Raw genomic sequence first — 15,629 nt, 5'->3', positions numbered from 1 at the left:
ACGGGGGAGGCAGCTCTTCCCAGAGCCAGGTACCTGGCCCACTCCCCTCCAACAAGGCACTGGGTCATGACACCAGTCTTGAGAGTCTGTTCTATGTGGACTCTATTCCCTCTAGAAGTCTTCACCCAGGATATTGGTTTTATTTAGGACAGACGAATACTACATTCTCATGGTTGAAAATGCCTGTTACATCATTTCTGCAACTTAGGATAATTTAGATTTATTTCTGGTTGAGCATTCCAAATCTGGAATCCTCCCGTGAGCATTTTCTTTGTCTTGGGTTCCAGATTTTGGAGTGTCTCAGATTTGGGATTTGGGATGTTCAATCTGTGGTAGGATAAATTATAAAATCCTGTGTATGACATGACATAGTATTTGCATAACTTAAATGCACATAAAGATGGAGTCTCACCCTGTTACCAGCCCCAGTCTTCCCCGTCCCTGCACAGCTCCTTTACTGACCTCCCATTTTTTAGGCGTGTCCCTTGGTGGAGGCACACTGCTTGTTCCACTCCTCCCCTCACTGCGCCTGCCCAGGGCGCCCTGCATTCCCCACACTCTTAAGGCCAGTGGCTCAGTGCCCTTGGCTAATACACTGGGCCACCTTCAGTCTACCCTTGAATGTCAGATTGACAGGTCTCAGTTGATCTTTTTGGTGAGGGTTTTTGGTCAGCGTCATTTTGTCTCAGCCAGGCTCTTTAGGCAGCCTGTGGGGTGGCTGAGATTGGGAGCTTAGACTAGGGTTCAAGGTTACTGATTTTTTTTTCATCTTTTATACATATTTTTTTGACTCTCCCTTAAATGTGATTTCCCAAAGAATGAACCGTAGCCTCAGCTTATACCATGGAAGATGTCAGTTATGTTAACCCAGCTTATACCATGGAAGATGTCATTTATGGTGACCCAGGGGTCTTTCTGCCCCATACAGTCCAAGTTCTTGGGTTCTATAGGCACGCTGGATTCAGAGGAATTTGTAATCTTGGCCAGAAATCACAGGTTATAGGTCCATGAAGTTACTAGCTCAGGAGCATCAGCAAGATCATGTCCTATCTTTTAGGCTATTGTTGGCCTCCGCACAAATTCATGGAGTTGCTGGATGTGGTTTGAATAGTACAAGATCTCTGTGTTAGATAATATTGGAGTTAATCCATTCTTCTGGGAGGGGGGATCATGTTTCCCGAATGCCGTTACTGGAAGGATAGCATTCCCCCTTGGTGAGACTGTTAAGAGAGCGGGTGACAGACGGAGCTCTTGGGAGTGGCAGCTCGTCATTTGTTGGTGCAGTACAGGCCACCAGAGAAGATGGATCTGCTGGGGCACAACCTGGTAGTCCAAAGAGCAGGAACCTGCTAGAGGAGAGATTTGCTGTCCATGAGCGCCAAGGGTCCGGCCTACCCTGAGACATATGTGCCCTTGAGAAATGAGGACTGTTGGCACCAAGAGGGGTGGCCTCCGCGGTGGCCTTCCTGGGTGGAGCTGCCCATGTTGAGCGCACTGTGCTCTGTGTGGGCAGGAGTGCCGGCTGCTTCCCAGCCCTTTAATGGGCAGCCTCCTGGAGCTCCACCACCCCAAGGAGTCCCAGAACCCTCCTGCTGAACATGACATGAATTTGAATGCTTCAAGGCATAGCTTTAAAAACAAAAAAAGCAGCCCTGCTTTGACTGTGCAGGGGTAGGGGGAGTTAGCTTTGTTCTTGTCACTATGCTTTTAAAAAGTATATTTGCAGTAACCATTTTTTCAATGAGAATGAACCCATTCAGTCTTGGCTTTCGTTGTTGATTGGAGCTAATTGGTGAATGGAGCTGCCTTTGTTCTCTACAAGCCTCGTCTTTTTCATTGACAGAAGGAGCCCAGCCAGCCGGCGGAATGCAAGCAGCAGTAGGAAGCGGAGGCGGGTGCCTGGCAGACCGACTGTCGGGACTCCAGGCCTGTGGGCGGGGCCTCGGTCCTTGCCGCAGCACAATCCCGTCGACAGCGCTTACTCCATCTAACTCGTTTTCAAGTGCATGATTTTCACTTTCACTTTTCCTTTTTCCTTATTATTTTGCTTAACTTGTACAGTGGCAACCGAAATGCATTTCAGAAATAGGAGGTTTTGTCCAGCACCCTCTGCAGCCTTGGTGCCTGTAGCTCTGGACTTGCCTGGGCCCTGTGGGAGGGCCCCATAGACCACATCGGGTTGGGGGGGGTCACTTGGCAAAAAGGGCCGAGGTCTGATGTGGTTCCCAGGATCTAGAACCTCTCCCGCCCTCCTGCAGTTGGACTGAATTCTTCCTTTTCATTCGAAGAAACCCACTTGCTGTTTCCAGCCGCTTAATCTGCCGAGTGTGCAGCCTGCGTCACCTGTTACATGCTAATCATCTCAGAAGGGCTGTGTAGAGTAGGGCTGTGTTCTTCTTAGGATGTTGCTTCTTAATTTCCTTTTTTTAAGGGGTGGGTCAGCGTTGTGACACACCAGCCCAGGCAAGAGCTGCTGCGGGTCACCTCATATTTATTTATCCCTTCTTGCCTGTGAGGACTGCGGCCTTTCGCTGTCACTCGTCCTTACCATTTCTGAACCACCTTGGTGACCTGAGCGGGAAGATGTGCCACTTCCTAGCGGGAGCAAGGCCTGTGCGGAAGAAACGCTGCTCCTTGCTACCAGGGCTGAAGACGCGAGCCCGTCCTCGTGACGCAGGCGCAGCCCTGCTGCCGGAGCCGGGCTTTGGCGGTCTTCTCCAGTGAGGGGCTGGGCCGGGAAGTCCTGCGTTTCAGTTGAGCGTATGAGCGTCACGTCCTGCTTTCTCAGTAGCCCCATGGCTGGGCCGCACCATTCATCCTGTCTGAAGGTCCTGGGTTTGGTGTGACCGGTTGGCGGCTGGTGGGTGGGGTTTCCAAGTGGGGGACGGCGCTCTCCAGCAGCCTGGGGATGGCCGTGTCCGCACCGACCAGGCCTGTGGAGAGTGCTCAGCCTAACCTTAGAACACATTTGTAACTGAATACAGTGTTTTCAATTTGTACAGAATAGTTAGAATATTCTATTAAAGTTGTGAAACATGGAGTCAGCACTGTGCCATGTCATTCTTTGTAGGGGAATGTGGTGGGGAAGCAGGTGGGTGCCATCTGCTCCCCTCCGGCGGCTCATATGTGCCCTACACCCTGTTGGACTCTGTTGAGCCCTGGGTATTGGTGGCTCCAAGACTGGTTGTACAGTTTACTTCTGAGGCCTTGAAAGCTCAGTTGGAGGCAGAGGCTGCTGTAGCCGCCCCCACTACACCTTAGTCACTGCTCTATGTAGGCAGCTTCACTGTGGGCCCAGGGGAAGACCGTTCCCTCCCCCAGGAGGGGATCATTTCTCAGAGTTAGTGGGACTGTGCCTTGTCCATCCACAAGGCTCCAAGAGGAGAACTTCCTGATAAAGCCCGTATTAGGTCTGTCTGCTCTCTCAAGCTTTTCCCAGTGTGTCTTCCATCCACAGTGAGAGGAGGCACTCCACTCAAACACCTGCTGCACTGGCGCTTCTTGACCTGACCGTGGGAATCCCAGCCTTGGCAGCGCTGACTGGTGAATGAAACTCCGTCATGAGAAGGCAGCCATGGAGCTGGCTCATTGCTCCCCACATGGCTGGCCCTGCCCTGCCGCCTCCAGCTCACCCGTGGGCTGCCTTCTCCCTGGGAGCAGCAGGAAGGGGAGGTGCAGGCTGGGAAGTGAATGTCTTTCCAGCATACCCCCAAGGGCTGTGGAGCCTGACGTCTGTGCTTCTTGCACCCGTTCCTCCGTCCCCATCCTGTGAAGTATCTGGGGGAGCTTGGTCTCAGGCTCCGCAGCCTCAGGGTGGCCCCATGGGTGAGCAGCACCCTGGCCTTGGTCTGCCCAGGGTCAGACCCCGTAATCCAAGGGGCAGGTGCCATTTTGCAGTGACCCCCCATCAGCTGGGGAGATGAGAGCCTTGCACACTGTCCCGTCCACTGGGTGCCCGGCGTGCCTTTTAGGAGGAGCTCTACAGGCTTGTGGAGTGCCCCTCACTACCTAGCTGGGTGGTTTTAGATCAGATTTGCACAAGTGGGGGAAAGGGGATGTTAACATTGTGGCTTCTGGGGATGGGGATATCTGGATTTTCCCTTTTGAGTAAGAAGTGTGTGAGGACCCTGCACCCACCTGCCGTGCATCCTTCACAGAGCTGGGTTCTTGTGTCCCCCACTGAGTCTGCCCCTTGGGAGCGCATGGTTTGTGGATGCTGCCCAGTTCCAAGGACATCATCATCTGGGTGGAGGACCTCAACATGAAGCCCGGGGAGCTGTGGAGGCCCGAGGGTGCAGGTGCCTGGTGTCCCCCAAGACCTCAGCACCTGGCCTCTGTCACCCCTACATGGCCGCTGTGTCCTGCCTGCTCCCCAGTGTCTCAGGAAAGGGAAGGTCATTCTCCAGTGGCCAAGGAGCCCAGGAACCATCCCAGGCCCAGGCCATTGTCAGCTCCGGGACCTCAGCCATGAATGGTCACAAAGTTGCTGAGTGGTTGAGAGGTTTGCCCAGAGCCACCATCTGGAAGACAGCTGGAAAGTTGGGGCTTGTGGCGGCCGCCCGGCCTGGCCTGGGTGAAGGGTGGCTGTTTCCCCTCTGGTCCCGGGGGCCAGGGGGTGCCGCCAGAGAACCTCAGCTCTGCTAGCCTGGCCCTTCCTTTGTCCCTACTGAGCCCCCTGCTGGGGAGGCAGACATTCACCGTCCAGCCCCACCGCAGCCCCTGCCCTCCCTGTGGCTGTTCACCCCGTGCAGGAACTGAGACTCAAAATGAGTGGCGCTGGGGTCAGGGCAGGAGTTTGGGGAGTAGCCCAGGAGATGGGAGGTGGGGCCTGGGGCACCCCCCTGCACAGGTGGCTGAGACGCTTCTGTCGACTGCCATCACACGGGTGCTTCTGGGCAAGGAGTGAAAGAACCCACACAGCAAGCAGCCAGGCATGGAAGACGGCCTCTGGAGGGCCCCAGTTCTGTCTGGTTCTAGAGCCTGCAAAGCTACAGTGCCGGTGACTGCCAGGGAGGGAATTGGGGCGGGCGGATTGACTGAGGAACCCTTTGGAGGGATGGAAGTGATTACACAGGTATATACTGCTGTCAGAACTCTTGAGTTGCCTCAAAAGTGGGTGTATTAGGTTATGTAAGTTAGTCCTCAATGAAACTCAGTGTGTTTTTTTTTTTTTTTTTTTGAGACGGAGACTTGTTCTTGTCCAGGCTGGAGTACAGTGGCATGATTTCAGCTCACTGCAATCTCCACCTCCCGGGTTCAAGTGATTCTCCTGCCTCAGCCTCCCAAGTAGCTGGGATTACAGGCATGCACCACCATGCCTGGCTAATTTTTGTATTTTAGTAGAGATGAGGTTTCACCATGTTGACCAGGCTGGTCTCGAACTCCTGACCTTGGGTGAACCACCCACCCTGCCCAGCCTGAAGCTCAGTTTTCAAAAGTCCCCAAAACAGGGTGATTCCACTTAAAATTCTGCTTTTTCCCGTGAGTCAGGAGCTGTGACTCCCCAGAACCTGACGGCTGCTGCTTTCCCCGGCAGGGTCACCTGGGACCCTCTTCCACAGCTGCCTGGCATGTGGGTCTGCGGGTGGTTGTCCCCCAGGTCACCCTACCTGGCCAGTCTGCTCTCTAGGCAAATGGCCCCCGTTTATGTGGAGCTGGGACCAAGCCGACATCCCACCCTGCTCCTGTCCTACTGCCCAGCAAACCTCTCCAGCCCCAAGGGGCCACCCATGGGGCCAGAGCCCCCTTCCCCAAGTCCCAGGTCCAGGGCTTTCTGCCACCCCACCCATCTTGTCCCTCTCTCGAAATGCCACAGGCTGCCCCCAACCCCATCACTGGACAGGCTGAGTCAGCCTGGGCTGCCAGGATCCAAGCTTGCCCCTAAGGTGGGAGGCAGGGGTGGGGTGGGTGGGGGAGAGCCAGGGTGAGTAGGTGGAGCCCTTGGCCTCTGCCTGGCTCATCCAGGCACACCTTGATATTACTGACCTCTGACCTGCCCCTGCTGGGTCCTTGGCTTGCCTGGCTCTGAGTCAGGACTCAGGGCTGGGCAACCAGTGAGCAACAGAGGAACACCCAGGGGCAGCGGTGGGAGAAGTGACCATCCCAGACTCAGCCAACCACAGCTGCAGTGCCCTGAGGGAGCCCTGGGCCTGCAGAAGGGGTTGCTGTGTGCAGAAGCCTATGGCTCCCCGCCAGCCAGCCCGACCTGGCCACAGCCTGGCATGGACTTCAGCCTCTGCCCCAAGCCCTCAGAACAGGTGCCTTCCCAGGTTCCTTCTGCTGGAGCAGGCACCTCCTCCCCAACCTGCCCCAGGGAGCATCTTCATGTGGAGTGGGGGGCCCAGGGGACCCCAGGCCCAGCTGTTTCAGCCCCACCCACCAGGAGACACTGGCAAGCAGTTGTACCCCACAGCAGGGCCTGCTGGAAGGACGCCTCCTGAGGCTGGTCCTGGTTGAGTTTCTGAGGCTCTGAATTTGGTGAGGATTTCCAGGCACCTCATGCGCCTGGGACCTTCCCCATTTAAGAGACAGACCCGAAGCTCAGGACAGAAGCCAGAGCCCAGCTCTTGCAGGGTGAGGCCTGGATGCCTCCTGCTTAGGCCAGGTCACCTTGGTGTGCCTGAGGGAAGCCCCGCCTGCCAGGCTGTCCCCAAGGTGCCAATCACTGGCCCATCCTGGCTATGCTGACTCATGGCTCTCTGAGGGCGGCAGCCGGATGTTACTTACCATGACAACCCAACAGCCTGGCCCAGCCCAGCCCAGGAGAAACGGGGCAGCTACAGCTGTGTCCAGGACCCCACTCAGGGCAGACCCACAGGTCACCCTTGTCGGGCTCCTCAAGAAGTCTGTGGTGTCCACCAAGTTTCCGAATCTCCCTAGGTCTCAATTACTGCATCTGGGACATGGGGAGAAATCTCACCTCCTCAGAACCCAGACCCTGGGCATGGCAGGGCTGCCCACACCGGCCCTCACCAGTGCCTGCCTGACTGGTAGCCAGTCGGAGGAGGGAGGACAGTGCCTCACCAAGCAAGGTGGGTACAGGGTCAGGAGGACAAGAAGGAGCGCCTGGAGATGGGACTTCAGGCGCAGGCACTGGTCAGAGTTGCTAGAGTCTGTTGCCCCCTGACTGGGGGCCGCCAGTGAGGGCCTGAGGCAGTCCCTGGGTCTCAAGCTGCCCCTTTTCAGCAGGTGCTGCCCTCCCCAAGGACCAGAACACCAAACCTTACGTGGGGACCCTTCCTTGTCATCTGGGGGCTCCAGGCGTTCCTTGGCTTGCAGCCACTTCCCTCCAATCTCTGCCTCTGTCTCACGTGGCCTCCTCCCCTTATGCCTACTTCTAGGCAGTTCTCCCTTGTGAGGCTCACCTGGGTAGTCCAGGGAGGCTCCTGCTCTCAGGGGCCTTGCCTCTATCACACTCTGGCCACTAAGGTCATGTTCACCCTTTTGCCATCAAAGGTCACATTCATGGGTTTTGGGGAGTAGAACATGGATACGTCTTATTGGGGGCCACCATTCAGCCCATGAAAGGGGCCTTTCAAACAAACCAAATCACATGAAAAGGAACAGACAGCTGTGCCAAAGGCCACGGACACCCAGAGAGATGACTGCCCCCACCCCCTGAATAGAGAAATGTGTGGGAAGACAAGACCTCAGGTTTTGACCACCAGATTGTTTGTGGGGTGTTTTTTGTCTTTGTTGTTTGTTTTGTTTTGGTTTTTTGTTTGTTTTTTTGAGACAGGGTCTCACTCTATGGCCCAGGCTGGAGTGCAGTGGCACTTTCTCAGCTCACTGCAACCTCCGACTCCCAGGGTGAAGCAATTCTCCTGCCTCAGCCTCCCGAGTAGCTGGGATTACAGGTGCATGCCACTGCACTAGGCTAATTTTTTCTATTCTTAGTAGAGACAGGGTTTCACCATCTGGGCCAGGCTGGTCTCAAATTCCTGAACTCAAGTAATCCACTCTCCTTGGCCTTCCAAAGTGCTGGATTACAGGCGTGACTCATTGCCTCCAGCCCAGATTGACCCCCTTTTTTTTTCTTTTTCTTTTTTTTTTAAGTACAGAGTGCCTACCATTGGCCTGGCCATGGGGAGGTTGGCATTGCAGCCCTCAGGGGAGAGGGTGAATAGGAACAGCCCCACTGGTGGGCCATCTTGGCAGTTACCACACATCTGAGGGCCCCACTAGCCCAGCAGTGCCACGTCTGGTGTCCAGGAAGGCAGCACCGTGTATGATGACAGCAACAGGGGACCTAGCCCAAGCCCATCCATCACAAGGGGTGGCTGAGACATGGAGGATTCCAGAGGATGAGGGCTGGGGTGGGGGGTTCCTGGGAAATGGCCCAGATACAGGAAGAGACACAAGCTCATACCCCCACATGCATGGATATTCATATGTAAATGCATTTTTAAAACTGGTAAAAGGCACATCACAAGTTACATTCTTAACCATTTTTTAAAGTGCACAGTTCAGTGCCACTAAGCATATTCACACTGAGCATATTCACACTAAGCGTATTCACACTGAGCATATTCACACTGAGCATATTCACACCAACCATATTCACACCAAGCATATTCACACTGAGCATATTCACATGGAGCACATTCACACCAAGCATATTTGCACTAAACATACACTGAGCATATTCACACCGACCATATTCACACCAAGCATATTCACACGGAGCACATTCACACCAAGCATATTTGCACTAAACATACACTGAGCATATTCACACCGAGCATATTCACACCGACCATATTCACACCAAGCATATTCACACTGAGCATATTCACACGGAGCACATTCACACTGAGCATATTTGCACTAAACATACACCAAGCATATTCACACTGAGCATATTCACACCAAGCATAGTCACACTGAGCATATTCACACGGAGCACATTCACACCGAGCATATTTGGACTAAACATACACTGAGCATATTCACACCAAGCATATTCACACCAAGCATATTCACACAGTTGTGCAGCCACCATCAGCATCCGCCTCCACAATTTCTCATCTCCCCAAATGGAAACTGTGTCCCCATTAAACACTCCCCATTGTCCTCTCCAGCCCCTGGCACCTGCCCTCCGGCCTTCTGTCTCAGAATCTGATGACTCTTGGGACCTCGTACATGTGGAATCATTCAGTACTTGTCCTTTTGTGTCTGGCTTACTTCACTCAGCACAGTGTCCTCAGAGTCCATCCGTGTTGTAGCTTGTGTTAGAATTCCCTTCCATTATTTTTTAATTTAATTTTTATTTTATTTTGAGATGGAGTTTCACTCTTGTTGCCCAGGCTGGTGTGCAATGGCACAATCTTGGCTCACCACAACCTCCACCTCCTGGGTTCAAGTGATTCTCCTGCCTCAGCCTCCTGAGTAGCTGGGATTACAGGCATGCACCACCACGCCCAGCTAATTTTTCAGGTGATCCACTTGCCTCGGCTTGCCAAAGTGCTGGGATTACAGGTGCGAGCCACACACCTGGCCAGAATTCCCTTCCATTTTAAGGCTGTGACTATTCCAGTGTGTGGGTGGACCACATTGTGTGTGCCCATTGTCAGTGGACACTTGGTGGCTTCTACCTTTTGGCATGCTGCTGGGAATATGGGTGTGCGTGGACCTCTCAGACTCTACTTTTAGTTATTGTGAGCATGTGAATGAGAAGAGCAGAATTGTGGGATCACAGGGCAATCCTATATTTAATTGTGAAAGGAGGCTGGGCACTGTGGCTCACTCCTGTAATCCCACCACTTTGGGAGGAAGGTGAGTGGATCACCTGAGGTCAGGAGTTCGAGACCAGCCTGATCAATATGGTGAAACCCCATCTCTACTAAAAATACAAAAAAAAAAAAAAAAAAAATTAGCTGGGTGTGGTGCCACACGCCTGTAGTCCCAGCTGCTCAGGGGGCTGAGGCAGGAGAATCGCTTGAACCCAGGAGGTGGAGGTTGCAGGGAGCCAAGATCGTGCCACTGCACTACAGCCTGGATGACAGAGTGGGACTCCATCTCAAAAACAAACAAAAAGCAATTGTGGGCCAGGTGCAGTGGCTCAAGCCTGTAATCCCAGCACTTTGGGAGGCCGAGACGGGTGGATCACGAGGTCAGGAGATCGAGACCATCCTGGGTAACACGGTGAAACCCCGTCTCTACTAAAAATACAAAAAACAAGCCGGGCGAGGTGGCGGGCGCCTGTAGTCCCAGGTACTCCGGAGGCTGAGGCAGGAGAATGGCATAAACCCGGGAGGCGGAGCTTGCAGTGAGCTGATTTCCGGCCACTGCACTCCAGCCCGGGCGACAGAGCGAGACTCCGTCTCAAAAAAAAAAAAAAAAAAGCAACTGTGAAAATAATGTAAATGCTTTTTTAAAAAGGATGAGGCCAGGCACAGTGGCTCATACCTGTAATTCCAATACTTTGGGAGGATGAGGCAGGTGTATTGCTTGAGCCCAGGAGTTCAAGACAAGGTTGGGCAACATAGTGAGATCGCATCTCTACAAAAGATACACAAATTAGCCAGGTGTGGTGGCACGTGCCTTGTAGTCCCAGCTACTCAGGACGCTGAGGTGGGAGGATCATAACCTTAGGAGGTCGAGGTTGCAGTGGGCCATTATTGTGCCACTGCACTCCAGCCTGGGCCACAGAGTAAGACCCTGTCTCAAAAATTTATAATAATAATAATAATAAATAATAAAACAAAAAGAGGCCAGGCTCAGTGGCTCATGCCTGTAATCTTAGCACTTTGGGAGGCTGAGATGGGTGGATTGCTTGAGCTCAGGAGTTCAGGACCAGCCTGGGAAACATGGTGAAACCCTGTCTGTACAAAAATACAAAAAAGTTAGTCGGGCATGGAGGTACACACCTGTGGTCCCAGCTACTCAGGAGGCTGAGGCGAGAGGATTGCTTGAGCCTGGGAGGTGGAGGTTGCAGTGAGCCAAGATCATGCCACTGCACTCCAGTCTGGGCAACAGAGCAAGACCCCATCTCAAACAAACAAACAAAAAAGGATGAGAGTGGCCCTAGGTGGGGAGACATGAGAGATGAACACTCGATTTTGTTTTTATTTTTATTTTTTGTTTTTTAATGCTCTGTTGCCCAGGCTGGAGTGCAATGGCACAATCTCAGGTCACTGCAACCTCCGCCTCCCAGGTTCAAGAAATTCTCCTGCCTCAGCCTGCCGAGTAGCTGGGATTACAGGTGTGCACCACCATGTCTGGCTAATTATTATTAATATTATTATTATTTTGTTGTTGTTGTTTGCATTTTTAGTAGAGATGGGGTTTCACCATGTTGGCCAGGCTGGTCTTGAACTCCTGACTGCAAGTGATCTGCCTGCCTTGGCCTCCCAAAGTGCTGGGATTACAGGCATGAGCTACCATGCCCAGCATCAATTCTGAAATAATTCGAGCCTCTTTTTTACTTTTTGTATCAACAATTTGTTACTATTTTTGGTAGGTTTTTTTTTTTTTTTTTTTTTTTTTTAAGAGATGGAGTCTTGCTGTCTTGCCTAGGCTGGTCTTGAACTCCTGTTTTCAAGTAATCCTCCCGCCTAGTCCTCCCAAAGCACTGGATTACTGGCACAAGTCACAGCGCCTGGCCTATCTTTGGTAATTTTTTAATGTTGGAAATAATTAATGATAATACACCTGCCAGGGCTCCCCCAGACCCGCTGAATGAGAAGCTCAGGCCAGGAGGGTGAGCATCTGTGCCGTGAGAAGACTGCCCCAGCGATTCTGCAATCCGAGCCCTGTGCAGGGCATGGGGCCACCTCAGTCCTCCCTCTTTCCCTTCCTGTATTTTGTTTGTTCCTTTGTTCATTGGTTCACTCCTTCAGGCTTCTGGAGATATTCCCGTAAGCCAGGCCCAGGGCAGTCATGTTGGCTGCTCTTCTTTTCCATCTGTGAGTGACTGCTGGGAGGGCCCTTCCTCGAGCTCCCCACGTCCTGGACCCATCTCCCAACCTCTGGGGGCTCCACAGCCACCCACAAGTAGCCCTGTGGAGGCGACACCAGCCTAATGGAGCCTAACGGAGGCCCCACTCTGCCCCACAGGGCCCCCTCATCTTGGCACGCCCAGTCTCACCCGAGGCAGCCGGGGGCTGTCTGGTCTCATACACAGGCCAACAGTCTGCATGTTCGGTAGTCAGTGCAGAGGGGGTCTTTTGGACAATGACATGGATGCCTTTATTTTTTGAGACAGAGTCTCACTCTGTCACCCAGGCTGCAGTGCAGTGGAATGATCACGGCTGGCTGCAGCCTCAGCCTCCCAGGCTGAAGTGATCCTCCCACCTCAGCCTCCCAAGTAGTTGGGGCTATAGTGCACACGCCACCATGCCTGGCTAATTTTTATTTTTATTTTTTTGTAGAGATGGGGGGTCTTGCTATGTTGTCCAGGCTGTTCTCAAACTTCTGGGCTCAAGCAATCTGCTCACCTCTGCCTCCCAACTTGCTGGGATCATAGGCGTGAGCCACGGAGCCTGGCCTCAGGATGCTTTTGTAGCCACCAGTTTTCAGAATAATTTCCTAAGTGCCTGGGCTGGTCCCTGAGGGTCCCAGAGAATAAAACATTATCACTGCATTTAAGGAACTGATAATAGCTTCTGAGTAGGGTACTCGGGGATAAACAGGAGCTCATCAGGGGCCAAGGAGAAGGGTGTTCCTGGTATCTCATTCAATCCCCAACACCTTGTGAGGTAGAACCTGCCTGTCAGGCTCCAGTGGAAGAGCTCAGGAAGAGACACAGCAACAGAGAACACAGCCCTCAGAGACCAAGGTCAGGCTGACTGCGAGTGTCTGAAAACCAGGTGGGTCCTGTCACGGTGCCTCTCACTTTCCTCAGGCTGCGGCTGGGAGGAGACAGATCGAGGGCAGGCCTGAATCACAGGCCCTGGCACATGGGCCACGGGCTCAGGTGAGGTGGCACCAGTGAGGTGGCAAAAGTGCACTGCTCAGGTGCTGCAACTCCAGGCAACTTGGGTCTTCCCCTAGCCTCCCCAGGCTCAGGTGGGCAGAGGCTTGGAGACCCACACCCTAGCAGTATGTGGTTGGCAGGAGGCAGGCCTGGCCATCTGAGAAGGCTTCCTGGAGGAGGTGAGAGGAGCTAGGGGTGGGCCTTCCTGACTGAGGAGCAGAGGGCCTTTCTTCAGGGCTGTCCCTGAGCAACCCCTCCCACAAGAGGGTGGTGTCAAGCCCTAGGCACTGGGCCGGGCCCTGTGACATGCAGCTCTATGACACGCAGCTTCCTCACAGGCTGGCAGGATGGCCAGGCTCGTTGGGCAAGTGCCTGGAGGGCTCGGCCTCGTCACCATAAGGAAGTGACCTCACTCAGGGAGTTTCGGAGAGGTGCCCGCATCCTCCCCCAGCTGCTAACAACCTCACACAGCTGGGCTCTGGTGCCAAGGATCCAGGCAGCTGGACTGGGCGGCCAGTGTCCCAGGTCAGACGTTTGGGCACCCAGACTGTACAACGCCTGCCTGGGGGTGAGGACCCTTGGCTCAGGCTCCGCATGAATCCTGGATGTGACCCCTCAGATAAATATTAGTAAACCTGGTTTGGACAGGCTCTGCCTGACACTAGCAACTCGAGGCAGAGCCCCCTCCCCACCCTGAGAAGCAGTCACAGAACATCAGGGCTATTTCCTGCCCCTGGCCACAGGGTGCCACAAAATCGGGGAAGCTGTGGATGTGGCCCCACTGGCCGCTGTGTAACCTGGGTGAGTCACCACCTCTCTGAAACCCCCACCCCACGTTCCCTGCAAACCCAAGAAAGCAGTCTCAACAGGGAGAAATAACTGCACAGAACTAGTGCAGGGCAGTGCCACGCAGACTGTCCTGCCATTGTCTGACCTTGGCATCTCTCCAGCCGGTGGTTCCTCCGCCTCCAGCATGTGAGTGGCCCAGAACCCTTGTAAAAGCAGGTCCCATGGGGTGCAGCCGAATCCACACCGGGTTCCAATCTCTGTGCCGTGCTGGAGACGCTCCCAGGCTCTTGGCTATCAAATGGCCCTAGGAGGGGGCAATCCTCAGAAGACCCTCGTGTGGGGTCCCTATGTCGGCACTCTTCTGCCTCAACATCCCTCCCCCACATCCCAGGAAGTGAGTGTCCACAGTCCTCATCCTCCAGAGGAGGCCCTCCGGCAGGCCTGCTCTGGGGAATGGGATAGGTCCTTCCTTGTAAATGTGACCTTGACAAGTCGCTGCACCTCTCTGAGCCACCCTTTCTGCATCTGCAGCATGGGGCCAGTGCTCCTCCTGGGGGCACCGCTCAGCCCCAGGTGGGACCAGGTGAGGCTCAGGCCGCAGGCAAGGGAGGCTGAGGGGTGCTGGCAGAGGGTGGGTGGTCAGAGGGGCAGAGGGCAGTGTGGTGGTGGCGGGAAAGCCCCTCGGGTGGATGCGGAGAGGATGGGCAGCCCCTGCGTGCAAGTACCTGCCAGGTGGGCATTGTGTCCTCCAAGCCCCTCTCACCTCCTAAGGCCATGCTTTATTTTTGCCCATGTCCATAAAGACACCCTGGCGGCTCCTGAAGTCACCTGCTGGTCCAGGGCTGGTCAGGCTTGGGAGTCGGCTCCCTCCAGCGCCCACATTTGCAACTAGGTTCAGGCTGGTTCTGCCAAGCAGGGCCCCAGGGTGTCTAGCCGCTGCTGGGGAGGCCAGGGCCACTATGACTGAGTCCCTGGGGCTGGGACTGTGGGCAGAGAAGCTGCCTGGGGAGGCCTGGCCTCCAGGGCTCAGACCTGATTTCCAGCAGCCCCCAAAGGGCCATCTAGCTCCATACCCCCCAGGTCTTCACATGGTCCATGAAGGGAATAGCAGACAGGGGCTGAATGGGTAGGAAACCCCCTGGGGAGGCCAGGAGGGCAGGGCCTCTGAATCTCCGCTGCATCCCCTGCTCCCTGGCCTCCCAGCTCCTGCCCCACCTGTCAGAGCACCACCCCTGGGTTACAAGTCCTGCCCCCAGGGGACTGAGTTTCCCAGCCTCCCTTGAGAGTGCCACTGGGGTACAGGCAAAGAGAGGAGCTGGGCGGGGCTGGGGGAGCACACCTCACCTGGCCTCACCTGGTTTCCAAACCCTGTTCCTCCCCCTCATTTCTCCCAGCCTCTTATCTGCTCCTGCCTGTCCTCTGTCCCTTCCCCAAGGCCCTCTCCATCCTGAGCCAGTTTCCTCTTCTGTGGAATGGGGGCTGGAATGCCCACTTTGGGGCGTTCTCCAGGTTAGGTGAAGGCTGGACACAGTGGTGGCATACAGGCACCACTGGCCCTTCAAGGTCTCCTTGGAATCTTCGAGGGCACGCCCTCCCCATAGAGTCCTCCAAGCTGTCCTCCTGGCCCCCAGTACCCCCGTCCCCCATCCCCACCCTCATGTACCTGCTGTGCCCCTGGGGGTTAGAGGGATTCCTCTCCCCTCCTCTGGGGTCCCAGCACCAGCCAGGCCTGCAGGCACACAGTAGGTGCTTAAGCAACGCCGAGTGTTGGGGGATTTGCCTGGGGCCGAAGTTCCGATGGCTGGCCCCTCAATGGGGTGGGCAGGCTGGTGGGCCTGGGGGTGTTCCAGGCACCTGTGGGCTCGGGCAGTGACAGAGCGCTCTGCCCTGGGCCACTTCTCCTGATCTCCCATTGCCCAGAGGT

General features: G+C 54.8%; 1 protein-coding gene across 8 annotated transcripts in view; it reads left to right on the top strand.

The window, feature by feature from the left end:
- NAP1L4 (nucleosome assembly protein 1 like 4) overlaps positions 1 to 3,040 on the top strand; it is a 48,130-nt gene extending 45,090 nt beyond the window's left edge. For 6 of the 8 annotated variants that reach the window (XM_010382072.2, XM_010382073.2, XM_030917255.1 and 3 more), the window contains one exon: positions 1,844 to 2,068. In XM_010382072.2, the coding sequence (XP_010380374.1) occupies positions 1,844 to 1,882 (39 nt within the window). In that variant the 3' untranslated portion in view covers positions 1,883 to 2,068. Of the gene's footprint in view, positions 1 to 1,843 lie in introns of all 8 variants that reach the window. The other 2 variants (XM_030917258.1, XM_010382075.2) reach the window with 2 other exon arrangements.
- Positions 3,041 to 15,629: the final 12,589 nt, after the last annotated feature.

Source organism: Rhinopithecus roxellana, chromosome 15, assembly GCF_007565055.1.
Source record: "Rhinopithecus roxellana isolate Shanxi Qingling chromosome 15, ASM756505v1, whole genome shotgun sequence".
Taxonomy (NCBI): domain Eukaryota; kingdom Metazoa; phylum Chordata; class Mammalia; order Primates; family Cercopithecidae; genus Rhinopithecus; species Rhinopithecus roxellana.
Note: the sequence above shows the minus strand (reverse complement) of the source record. Positions and strands in the feature narration are given on the sequence as shown.